This window comes from Tupaia chinensis, unplaced genomic scaffold (assembly GCF_000334495.1).
Source record: "Tupaia chinensis unplaced genomic scaffold, TupChi_1.0 Scaffold000294_1, whole genome shotgun sequence".
Taxonomy (NCBI): domain Eukaryota; kingdom Metazoa; phylum Chordata; class Mammalia; order Scandentia; family Tupaiidae; genus Tupaia; species Tupaia belangeri.
Window position 1 is genome coordinate 710,787 of NW_006159779.1, and position 11,186 is coordinate 721,972.

Consider the following 11,186-nt stretch of genomic DNA (forward strand, 5'->3'; position numbering starts at 1 on the left):
GGAGGGGGGGCTGCGGGCAGCGGGCTGCGGGCTGCGGGGAGCTGGGAGCCGGGAGCGGACGGCGGCATGGCGGAGAGCGAGGCCGAGACCCCCAGCACCCCGGGGGAGTTCGAGAGCAAGTACTTCGAGTTCCACGGCGTGCGGCTGCCGCCCTTCTGCCGCGGGAAGATGGAGGAGATCGCCAACTTCCCGGTGCGGCCCAGCGACGTGTGGATCGTCACCTACCCAAAGTCCGGTGAGCCCCGCGCCGGCCGCGCCGCGGATGTGCGGCGCGCCCGCGTGGACCCTGCGCCCGCGCTGCGGGCTTCTCGTCCCTGCATGGGAGGGTCGGGCTGGGGTGCTCGCCCTCGCCGCGTCCACACGGTGCTCGGGACTCAACAGGGCAGGGCAAGGGTTGGCCCACAGGTGGAGAAACGGAGGCCAGAGACCTTTGGCGGTGTCCTGGGTTCACGGTTGGACAGTGGTCCGTGGAAATGGAGCCGGTTTGGCAAGCGCTGTCAGGAGTAGGGGGCCTTCCTCCCATTTTATGGCCGGCTGTGTTATATGGCCGGCTGTGTGACCTTGGGCAGGTCACTTGGCCTCTCTGTTCCTGAAGCTGGCCCAGTCATTGATGAGTGCAGAGTCCTGGTGATCACCTAAGCTGGGGGGACAAACTGGCGTCAGGGCTGTGTAAGTCCTTCCTTCCTGATGGGCTCGGGTGGGGGATGGTACCAGCCCTGCCCGGAGTGCTGTCCCAAGCTTTCCCCTGGTTCAGGGCTGCCTCCAAGCAGGGTCCTGCCTGCACATTTCCAAGCATTCGCCCAGCCAGGTCCATGACAGCCATGATGGCCGTGCCCACTTTGCATCCTAGCCCTAGCGCTCAGAGAGGGGAGGCGGCTTGCCCAAGGTCACTCAGCTGTTGGTTGGCAGACCTGGGATTTAAAGCCAGGTTCGCTGTCCCCAGACTGATGTAAGAGGTGGGCATGTTGTGCTTCTCTGAGCTTTGTAGGGAGAGCTGTAGCCTTCTGTTCTTTGACTAGGCCCTCAGAGGTCCCTGAAGCCCTGCATTTGAGGGTGATGCCCGAGGCCGTGGTGTGGTCTGAGAAGTGCCAGGCCTTACGGTGGTGTTGGAGCGGCAGTGGAGTCGAGCAGGCTGTGAGACGCGATCACTGCCCTGCAGAGTCCAGACACCTGGGGTGGATCCCAGGCATCCCTCAGAGGAAGGTTAGGGTTGGGGCTGTTGATGGAGGGGTGTTATGGGTCACTGAAGGCCCTGAGGTCGTTGGAGTTGGAGCCCTGAAGTTGGGGTGAGCTGACTGCGGTCTGCAGCCCTGTCCTTAGGAAGAGAGAGGAGGGGGGACACAGGGTGCTCGCTGCCCGGGGGGGCTTCCCCAGCTGGCAGTCCTTCCCTCCTGGGAGGAGACATTTGGGAGTTGTGAGATTTTAGAGAGGCGTGTGTGGGTTTGGAGCTGTACTTGAGAATGACACACGTATATAATTTTTTAAAGAATTATTTATTTAATGTAATTATTTTAATTTGACCAGAGAGAGAGAGAAAGTGAAAAGGCAAACCGCCAGGTCCAGGACTTAAACCGTGTTCAGCCACGTGGGGGTCCAGTGTCTTAACCACCATGTCCCCTGCCAGCCCCTATCATGGTGTTGCTATAAGATGTATGAATGTTCACAGTAAGTGGGATTGGATGAAGATTAAAAGCAGCTTCATGTAGGTTAAGACAGGGTCTGCCTCCAGATGAATTGTGGAGGCAGAACAACTAGCCTTGTTTGTTGGAGCTGAGGACCAGGGATCCGGTCCTGTATTACTGCCTCAGTCTAGGGATGAGAAGTGAAGTCACTGCGAGGGCTTGGAGGGACCCGTCATGTCTGATGACCTGCTGTTTACACTCTTATCTAGGAGGGGCCTCGGTGGGTCACTTGGAGAGCTGTGTGCCCGGGGCTGGTGGGCGTGTGTTAGAGGGATCCTGCATCGGGCGGGTGGGTTCTGCTGGGACCCTTCTGTGCACCCTGATGGGGACTGCAGTGGTTTAGGGATGTTTTCTAGGTAACCCAAATGACACCTTGTGTAACTTGCCTCTTTGAAAAACACACAGAGGCACATCCTAGACTTTTTGTTTTTGCTGCAGAGTGAATATCTTCACGGGAGGGGGGGCTCTCACTCCCCCAAAGAAATGGTCACACTGTGGTCCCATCTTCTCCAGTCTCCTCTCAGGATTTTGGACACGCACACACACACACACACACACACACACACACACGTGCGTACAGGTGCACACGTGCCTGGAGTGATTTTCAAGCCTCTGGGTCTGGGACTCAAACCGCCCAGCTGGCCATGGGGGATCTGGCGCTTTAAACTCCATGCCACCTGCTGCCCACCCACGCCCCCAGCCCCCATCTAGACTTTTTAACAAGGAGAGTAAACATCCCGGTTCCCTCCTTTGGTAATTCAAAACCCAGTGGCCTCTAGACCCCACATGAGGGCTCTTCACACAAAGCCCTTGAGTGCCATCTTCCTGAAGCTTAAAGTCTCTTGGCAGTCTTTGTGGCCTCTTCATGTTCGTCCTGTTGGTCAGTCTGCCCGGCCATTCCTTTCACCTTTACACCTGTGGGCTCGGCATCCCGAGGACGGCCACGTGGGAGCCAAGTGCAGGCCAAGAGCAATGGCAGGACTAGCCAGACAGCTGACTGGCTCTGCCGCAGTGCTTCCAAGGCCCTTCATGCCCGGTGTCCCAGCAGGGTCTCCCAGAGCTCTCCACGGGAGGGCAGGCTGCTCCCCCATTGCCCAGGTGAGGAGGCAGAGGCTCTGGGAAGTCAAGTGACTTACGCAGTCTCATGGCCTGTGCAGGGCTGCTTGAGCTGGCAGAGGGCCTGGGCTCTCCTGGGAGCAGAGAAGTAGAGGGCGTGGTCTTTTCTGTTTCTTGCTTCTTCACATTCCCACGCTTACTCCTTTCTGCTCTTTCTACTCCAGCACGAGAGAGAGAAGTGTCCTAGAGGAGACAGAAAGCACTCGCCTTCACCCGGGGCTTGGGAAGCCTTTTACCCTCCCCGCCCCACTGTTTGTTTATTTTTAAGAGAGATTTTTGCTCGCTTGCTCACCAGAGAGACAGAGAGACAAGAAAGCAAGAAATCACACACACACACCCCCGGCAGGGTGGCCACGCCACCGTCTCTTCCTCTGTTCTCCTCCTAGGATCTGGGGCATACGTGTAAATGTGCCCAACGTGAGTTTCAAGCCACTGGGTCCAGGACTTGAACTGCAGTCGGCCATGTGGGAGTTCAGCAACGTAACCATTATGCCACCTGCTGGTACCCGCTGCACTGTTTGTAAAGTTCATTGCAGAAATGATCAGAGGGCTGATGAATTGAGCCTTAAAGTCTGCCCTGGAGATTCTCTCGTGTAGAGGGAGGGCCCTGGTGTCATCCCGGGCACAGCTGGTGGAGCAGGAAGGGAAAGTCTGGGGACCTGGGGCCTCTGCTCCCTCTACAGGTCCCGAGCTTGCTGCACAGCCGCTCCGGACTCCGTGAGGGGCTGTGAGGACTTGCCACCTGCAGTTTGGCACCGGACCTAGGTTGCTTTAGGAGTGGCTAGGCATGTCCTCGGCTTCTGAGACCATTGACTGAGGCCCGAGTGCCTGGTGCTCTCTCCACTGTTAATCAGGAGGAATGCCCATACCTTTTTCTTCAGAGGCTCAGAGAGGGCAAGAAGTTGCTCAGAGTCACACAGCAGCTGAAGGACAGAAGCCAGGTCTCCTCTGGCCCCAGGGAGGGGGCAGGGGCTGAAATCCAGCCTTCTTTCAAGGGAGCTTTATGGCCCTGCCAGCTGCTTAGGGACTGCAGGGTTTTCGTCCCTGCTCTGAGCCTCCCTAGGTAGACTTCAGGTGGCCCTGTTCACAGTTCTTTCCCTGGCCGCCTTCCTCGGGCCTTCCCGCCCTCCCTCCCTCCCCACCAGGCAGGTCGGTAGGACACTGGTACCGGGACGGAGCACCGTGTTAGGAGTGCGAGGGCTCCTTCTTGGCTGGGTGGCCTGGACAGATGACAGCCCCCTGGAGCTGTGGTTTCCAAGGGGGGAGACCACCTGACTGCCCCGCCGCGTGGCTGTGAGCCTGCCCACGTGACGTCTGAGCCCCTGCCCTGTATGGACACCTGGTAAGCGCAGGGCAGGGCCTCGTGGTTCATGCAGCGTGCCCCTCCACCTCTCCCCTCCCCCGAACGCCTCTTTGCCCAGATGCTTTTCTAGGGGCTGGGTGACTGAGAGGCCCATCTGGCGTCTGTCCTCTGAGCTCAGTCTGCGGGGGAGGCGGCCATGGCTGCTGCTAGGATTGGGGCAAGTGGCCAGGACTAACAGCTGCCCCTCTCCCGTCCTGGCATCCCCAGGGCCCACATCTAGGAGGTCTTGAGGAACTCACTGGGGGTCAGAGCCGGAAGGACAGGCCCTTGTCCATGCCATGCTCTCTGCTCGGGAAACTGCAGTCCCCGGGGTGGGGGTGTCTGGTGGCAAAGGCAGAGCTAGTCAGAGCCTGGCCCCCGCTTCCCACGGGCACTCCCCACAGCACTGCACGGCTTGCTGGTGTTCTTGTGTTTCTGACATTTTCACTCAGATGACAAGTTGGGACTGCTGCCCCCACAGGAGCCTCTAGTCACACGTGGCTGTTGAGCGCAACGACTTAAATGGGATAAGAGCAGGGATTCAGTCTTTCCACGGCCCAGTGTGGGTCATGTGACAGACCTCCATGGCCACGTGGGGCCTGGGCAGCAAGCGGTCAGCACAAGGTGGGAGAGCTGCGTCGCCGACCGCCCTGCATGGCACAGGGTGGGAGAGCCGCAGGTTAGGAGAGCCGTGTCGTCAGTGACCGTCCTGCAGGGCACAGGGTGGGAGAGCCGCATCACTGACCGCCCTGCACGGCACAGGGTGGGAGAGCCACAGGTTAGGAGAGCCGCCTTGTCAGTGACCGTCCTGCAGGGCACAGGGTGGGAAAGCCTGTCACCAACCGCCCTACAGGGCACAGGGTGGGAGAGCCGCGTCGCCGACCGCCCTGCAGGGCACACGGTGGGAGAGCCGCGTCACCAACCACCCTGCAGGGCACAGGGTGGGAGAGCCGCATCGTCGCCGACCATCCTCCTAGACGGCACTAGTTGGATTAGGTCCTGATGTGAGAGCTGCGGTGACTTCTGAGCGGCCCTCTCTGTGCTCCATCCTCGTTCATCTTCTGGTTCTCACGCCCCCGTGTCCCAGTGTCTTGTAGTGTTAAGTCTGTGCCTGTGAGGACGTTTTGTCACTGCACATTGCTGCCTTGATGGCGCTCGCCCCATCGGGTGTTGCTGACAGGTTGCTGGTCCCAGATGGGGTGGGACTCGAAGTTGTAGATCGTCAGGTTGGGAATATGCTCCCCGGGCCAGCCAGGGTGCCCGCCCCCAGATGCACTTTTCCCTTGGTTCCGACGGTCTGAGTGGGTCTGAGTGCACGTGCGTTCTCTTGTCCCTGACGAGGAGGGAGGAGTGTCTCACTGCCATGAGAACAAGAGCCTGCCCGGGTCCAGTTCTGTCTGGTCACCAGGTGGCCTTCGCTGGCCACCTGAACTTGGTACATGTCAGTCCCTGAAGCAAGAGGACTGGAGCCGATCGACTTGTGTCTTAAGTTCCTAGGCAGCGCAGGGGTGAGAAGCTGAGGGACGCCCAGCTGTGCAGGCTCTAGGCTCGATGCGTCCTAGCTGTCACTGCCTGTGTGCACCGCCTGTCCGCAGGGCTGGGCTCTGGGAGTGTGCGCGGTGGGGAACTGTCCTCCGGGAGGTTGCAGCCATGCTGGGTCAGCCGGGCTCCTGCCGACAGGGAGCCGCCTGTGAGAGCCTCCCCGGGGGTCAGGTAAGGGGTCCGGGAATGAAGGTTCGGACGAGGAGGCTTGCTGTTAAGACTGTGTGGACAAGGTGCAGGTAGGGCAGGGCCTGGACCAGAGGCTGGTGGGGTTACCAGTCTGGGGACCGCCTCACTGGATCCTCAGAATACCCCCACACTCTCGGGGTTCTTTCTTTTCCTGGATGTGAAAATGAAGGCCTAGTAAGGGCAGAGGGCCGGAGTGATGTCAGCTTGGGCTGTTCAGTTCACATGCAGTGGAGCCGCACGGGGAGAAGGGGCAGAGGCGTGGGCCTGGGGACCACGTTCCCAGAATGCCCAGCCTGCGCCAGCCGCCTCCAGGTTCCGAAGGAGAAGACTCTTCCCCAGCTCTGTGCATGGATGAGGAAGCCGCTGTAGGATGTTGGGGGTCTCGCCACCATCTGTTAGGTCGTCAGAAAAGTCACGATACTTTGCTTCATGACTTTTCCAACAACCCAGTGGTGCACCGTGGGGCCGGGATTCATTCTGAGATGAGTGCCAAGCCCTTGCGCCTCACCGCACAGTGTCTCAGTGGGCGGCCTGCATCCCGCCGAGGAAGTCCCAGAGAACAGAGCTGTGGTCTCGCACCAGGACACCGTGCGGCGCCTCCCCATTTCCGTGTTTTCCACCTCTTCCTCCCTCATCCCTTCCCTTCCTCGTTCTAGTTGTTCACACATAGTTAGCACCTTAGAAATGCCACTCCACCGTCTTCTGGCTTGCATAGTTTTTAATGACAAGTCACCTGCAAGTATTTTATTTCTCTGTGTCTTTTTTCTCTAGCTGCCCTTCAAGATCTTCTCTTTTTCCTTGACTTTAGGCATTTTGTATAGGTGTGTCTAGGTGGTGTGTATTTGTTTTGTCCCATTTAGGGTTCTCTGAGCTTCTTGCATCTGTGATTTGGTGCTTTTCATTATTTTTAAAAATTTTCAGCCATTTCTCTTCAAATATTTCTTCTACCCTCCCCCCCCCATGCCCCCCGTCAAGATTCTAGTTACATACGTGGTAGATGGTTAGGTACTGTCATGTAGCTCTGGGGTGTTCTGTTTGGTTCACTCTTTTTTCTTCTTCAAGTTTGGGTAATTTCTTTGGATCATTCTTTTTTAGAGCTAGAGATTTTTCTATAGGGTGTGTGCGCCTGCCAGAGAGACAGAAAGTGAGAAATCACCCCCTGGGGGGATGGCCACATCGCAGTCCCTTGTCCTCGTTTTCTCTTGGGATCTTGGGCATGCACACATGTGCCCAGCGTGAGTTTTAAGGCACCAGGTCTGGGACTCGAACCCCGGTCGACTATGTGGGAGTCCTGCAACGTAACCATTACGCCATCTGCTTTGGGCCATTCTTTAGGTTGACTGATTCCTCTGCTCTGTCAAGTTTAATGACAACCCATCCAAAGTCTACATCTCCATTATTGTGGGTGTTTTTCCCCCCTCAAGCATGTCCATTTTTTTGTTGAACTAGCCCATCTGTTCATGCATTTTGTCCATTGTTTCCCCAGAAGCCTTTAAGATGTTAACCACAGGATTTCAGTTTGGAGTTGGATTTGTTGATTGCTTTGTCTCTTTTTTTTTTTTTTTGGAGAGATTTTCACTGTAGGGCGCGTGCGCTCGCCAGACAGACAGAGAGAGACATAGAGACAGAAAGCGAGAAATCACCCCCCAGGGGGGATGGTCACGCCGCAATCCCTTCTCCTCCATTCTCCTCTCGGGATCTTGGGCACGCACGTACACGTGCCCGGCGTGAGTTTTAAGCCACCGGGTCCGGGACACGAACCGCGGTCGACTACATGGGAGTCCAGCGACATAGCCATTACGCTAACTGCTGGTTCCCGATTGCTTTGTCTCTTGACAGTTGCACTTAGTTTCTTGCCTTTCCCGTGAGTGGCGTGTTTTGATTGGATGTTGGGCATCGTGTGTCCAACGGTAGAGACTGAGGTGGGCCACATTTATCTTGGAATGCATCTGCTTGGCCTTTACTGTTGGGGGTGAGTCAGCCCGGTCTAGTGGGTTGGGTCTGTCATTGCGCTGGTCACCTTGAGTGACCACTGTGTAGCCTGACCTCAGGCTTAGAGTAAGGTCCAAGTGTCCAGAGGCTTTTCTCGGTGTTCTTCTGTCATCCACTCTTCTCTGTGTGTCTGAGCCTTAGAGGCGTCTCCTCCTCCTCTCGTCCCTCCGGAAGTGGTAGACTGCGGGCCCTAATGTGCTCTCCGGGAGGGGAGGGCCTGGGGCTCTCTGCTGTCTGGCCCAGCCAGTGTCAGGTGGGCTCTGTGTCCCGGGTTGTGGTCAGGGGAAGGGTGTATAGCGATCCTCCCTTCCTCTGAGCGGCACCATAACCTGCCTGGACGCTGGTTCTTCTGCAGGAAAGCTTTGTGTCCTTTCTTGGGATTTCTGAGCAGGGTCCAGGCACAGTTTCCTGCCTGTCCCCCGAGGGGAGAGTTTTGTGTTTCCCTTTTATCCTTTGCGCAGCCATGTTTGGTCTTCATCAGTGTCCCAGGGATGGCAGGTTTGTTGCCCTTCTCTGGGGGCTTAAGGCTTTTTCCTGTAGGGGAGAAGGGTGCAGGCAGAACTTTTCTTTGCCGCCTCCAGCTGCCACCCAGCCTTCCTCTGGAGCAGCCGGTGCAGGGCTGCCAAGAAGAGCTCATGTTCGGTGCCAACTCTTCATGGCTCTGGCTCCAGAGCGTCTGTGCCGTCACGCAGGCCCACAGCCAGCTGTTACAAGTCGTGACCATGTCGCCTGAATTCTTCCTACCCGTGTGCACAGTCCTTGCCTCCTTCCCTCCAGGGCCCCGTCTCAGGTGTCCTGCCCCTCTTGGGACTCCAGCCCTGGTGGAATAGGGCTAGGGTCTTGCAAGCTGTGTGGCTGCCCTGCTGGTGTGGGAGCACCTTTGCGTCCGTGCTCTGGGGGACGCTGTGCATCCTCCTGCCCTCAGCACCGGGCAGGACCACGAGCGGTGTGCCTGCCCTCCAGGAGTGCTGGACGGTGTGCTGTTAGCCGGGAGTGGGGCCCCCGCGTGCGCAGGGCAGAGAAAAGGGCCTGTGGAAGGTGGAAGCCTCTTTAGAGCATGCTTTGCCGGTGTGCTAGAGGTCCCTAGGGCTAAACAGGTCATTTCCAGGGGCTGGTGAGCCCAAGGCCCTGTTCGGGCTTCCCGTGTGCTCCTGGGACGAGCTGAGGTCTCCTTGGGCCTTCCGAGCCCACGGTGGCAGGGCAGTGGGCCAAGTAGTGGGCAGAGAATGCTCGAGGCTTCCATATTTGCCCTTCTCAGGCCTCAGAGCGGACCAGGCAGGGGAGAGGCCTCCATCCTACTGTGCCAGCTGTTTGGCGTCATCCTGTCCGTCCTCCAAATGTCACCGTTAAATGGCTGTCTTTCTGGGTGACTGTCAGACTCTCTGGTCTGACGCGCCCTCCCAGTGGGCCCAGAGTTAGCACTGGGGCCAGCGTCGCCTTAGTCAGTGGCACCAGCAGTGGCCAGACACCGCCACGCCCAGGTGTTGCCTGAAGGACTGCCTTGGCGCCTCATGGCCGACCTCACGTTCGGATGGCGAAACCGACTGCAGGGGGCTGAGCCTTGCTTGTCGTCCCTGTGACAGCTGTGCCGGGCTCCAGCTTGGACGGCCAGAGCCCAGACATGCCAGTGGGAGAGCGGCCCCCACAGCCAGCTTAGGACAAGGAGTGAACTGGAGTGGACCGGAGGGAGTTGGAGGCTCTCAGAAGGCAAGGGGAGGGGGAGCGACCAGGCAAGGGGTGCTCTGGGAGCATTGGGTGTCAGCCTGCCGGAGACACCTGAGGACAGTGCGGGGAGCTTGGCGCCTTCCCCCTCTCTGCACAGTGGCCCTCGAGTGAACACCAAGTTAGACCCGAAGCTGTGCTGGGCTGTGGGGTGGCACGTTTAGGGGAGCTGACGTCCTTGTTCTTGGGCGGAGATCGGTGTTGGCCCACGCCCAGACCCTGACACGATCCCAGCAGGTCGGAGAGTGAGTGTCGGCTCTCCCGGGGATTCGCCCCTGCGGGGTTGGACAGGCAGGGAGCGGTGCATCTCCTGCATCTCCGTACGCCCCTTTGGTGACTCCTCCACTTTGGTGAAGGGTAGACATGAAATCAAGTTGCCAGCCCTAGCGTCCTGGTGGTTCTCGTCTGACTGGCTCTGACCCTGGAGTGCTGCTTCGTCGTCTCTGGAGTTCTGGTGGGAGCTGGTGGGCTCCACGCCCTGGACTCGGGGGAGTTCAGCCCCCGAACGTTGGGGCCTCGTCCCACAGGCTGCGTCTGCAGAGGCTCTGTGGACCGGCGCTTCCTCGTGGCCAGCCTGCAGCAGCTGAGGAGCCTGGGCCAGGGCCCGCAGGTGGCTGTCTGGCAGCCGTCCTGGCTTCTTCTCTCTGTCCCTCAGGCTGGCTTTACTGGGCCATCGGGCCGGCTCCTCCCATGCTCCCACTAGGCAGCTGCGAGGTTGTCCTGATGTTGTCCCCGCTGCTTTCTTCATCTTGTGGGCAGTGGTTCTCAGTGTGGCTGCGCCCCTTTGTCCCCACCCTCCGCTCTGTGACATGGCAAGCTCCTGCCGCTGTTCTGCCTAGGGGTTCAGGACGTACACACAGCTCTGGGACCCTGGACTTGGCCTCCTAGTCAGTGACAGGAAGTGCTCGTACAGCTCTCCTGGGGTCTGAGAAGTAGGGGCCTGTGAGGTGCACGTCGGGGTGGGGACAGGAGACTGCAGGGCTGAGCAGGGCTGTGTCACTGGAACCTTGTGAGCCGCTAGGTGTAGGTGGCCTGGCAGAGTGGGTGGAGGGGCCCTGCAGGCACCACCTGGGGGATGGATGGGGGTGGTGCAGTGGGCATGGAGTGGGCAGGGGGAGTGCTGGGAGGCCCGGCAGGTGTCTGCTGCTCTGGCTCACCCCGAGCCTTTCTCTGCTCTGCCTCTGGCTGCGACTGCAGGTGTGGGGAGCTGTGTCTGGAAGGTGGCCAATGGGGGTATTGGGGTCGCCTCCAGTTCACCTTTTCCTGTGTCATTCGCCATGCCTGGCCAGCAGGCTTTGTGCCTCGGGAGGCCCAGCGTGTCCCCTGCCCTGGCCTGTCTGTGTGTCCCTTTCCTTCATCCTGGGCAGTTGACTCTTACTAAATTATACCGGAAGCTAAAGAAGCTGGGCGGAGGGGCTCCACCAGGAGATGGAACTGGAGAGATGGCCGCGCGCTCCACGGGGAGATGGAGCCAGAGAGATGGCTGCAGGTTCCACAGGGAGATGGAGTCGGAGAGATGGCCTCAGGCTCCACCAGGAGATGGAGTCGGACAGATGGCCTGGACGGAGTGGAGCTTCCCGTGAGCTCTCCTGAGCCAGGCT

The 11,186-nt window shown here is 58.9% G+C and overlaps 1 protein-coding gene across 2 annotated transcripts in view; it reads left to right on the top strand.

The window, feature by feature from the left end:
• Positions 1–13: 13 nt before the first annotated feature.
• Positions 14–11,186, top strand: part of SULT4A1 (sulfotransferase family 4A member 1) — a 29,671-nt gene continuing 18,498 nt past the window's right edge. For both annotated transcript variants that reach the window (XM_006150666.3, XM_006150665.2), the window contains exon 1: positions 14–235. In XM_006150666.3, coding sequence (XP_006150728.1) covers positions 67–235 — 169 coding nt within the window. In that variant the 5' untranslated portion in view covers positions 14–66. The remainder of the gene's footprint in view (positions 236–11,186) is intronic.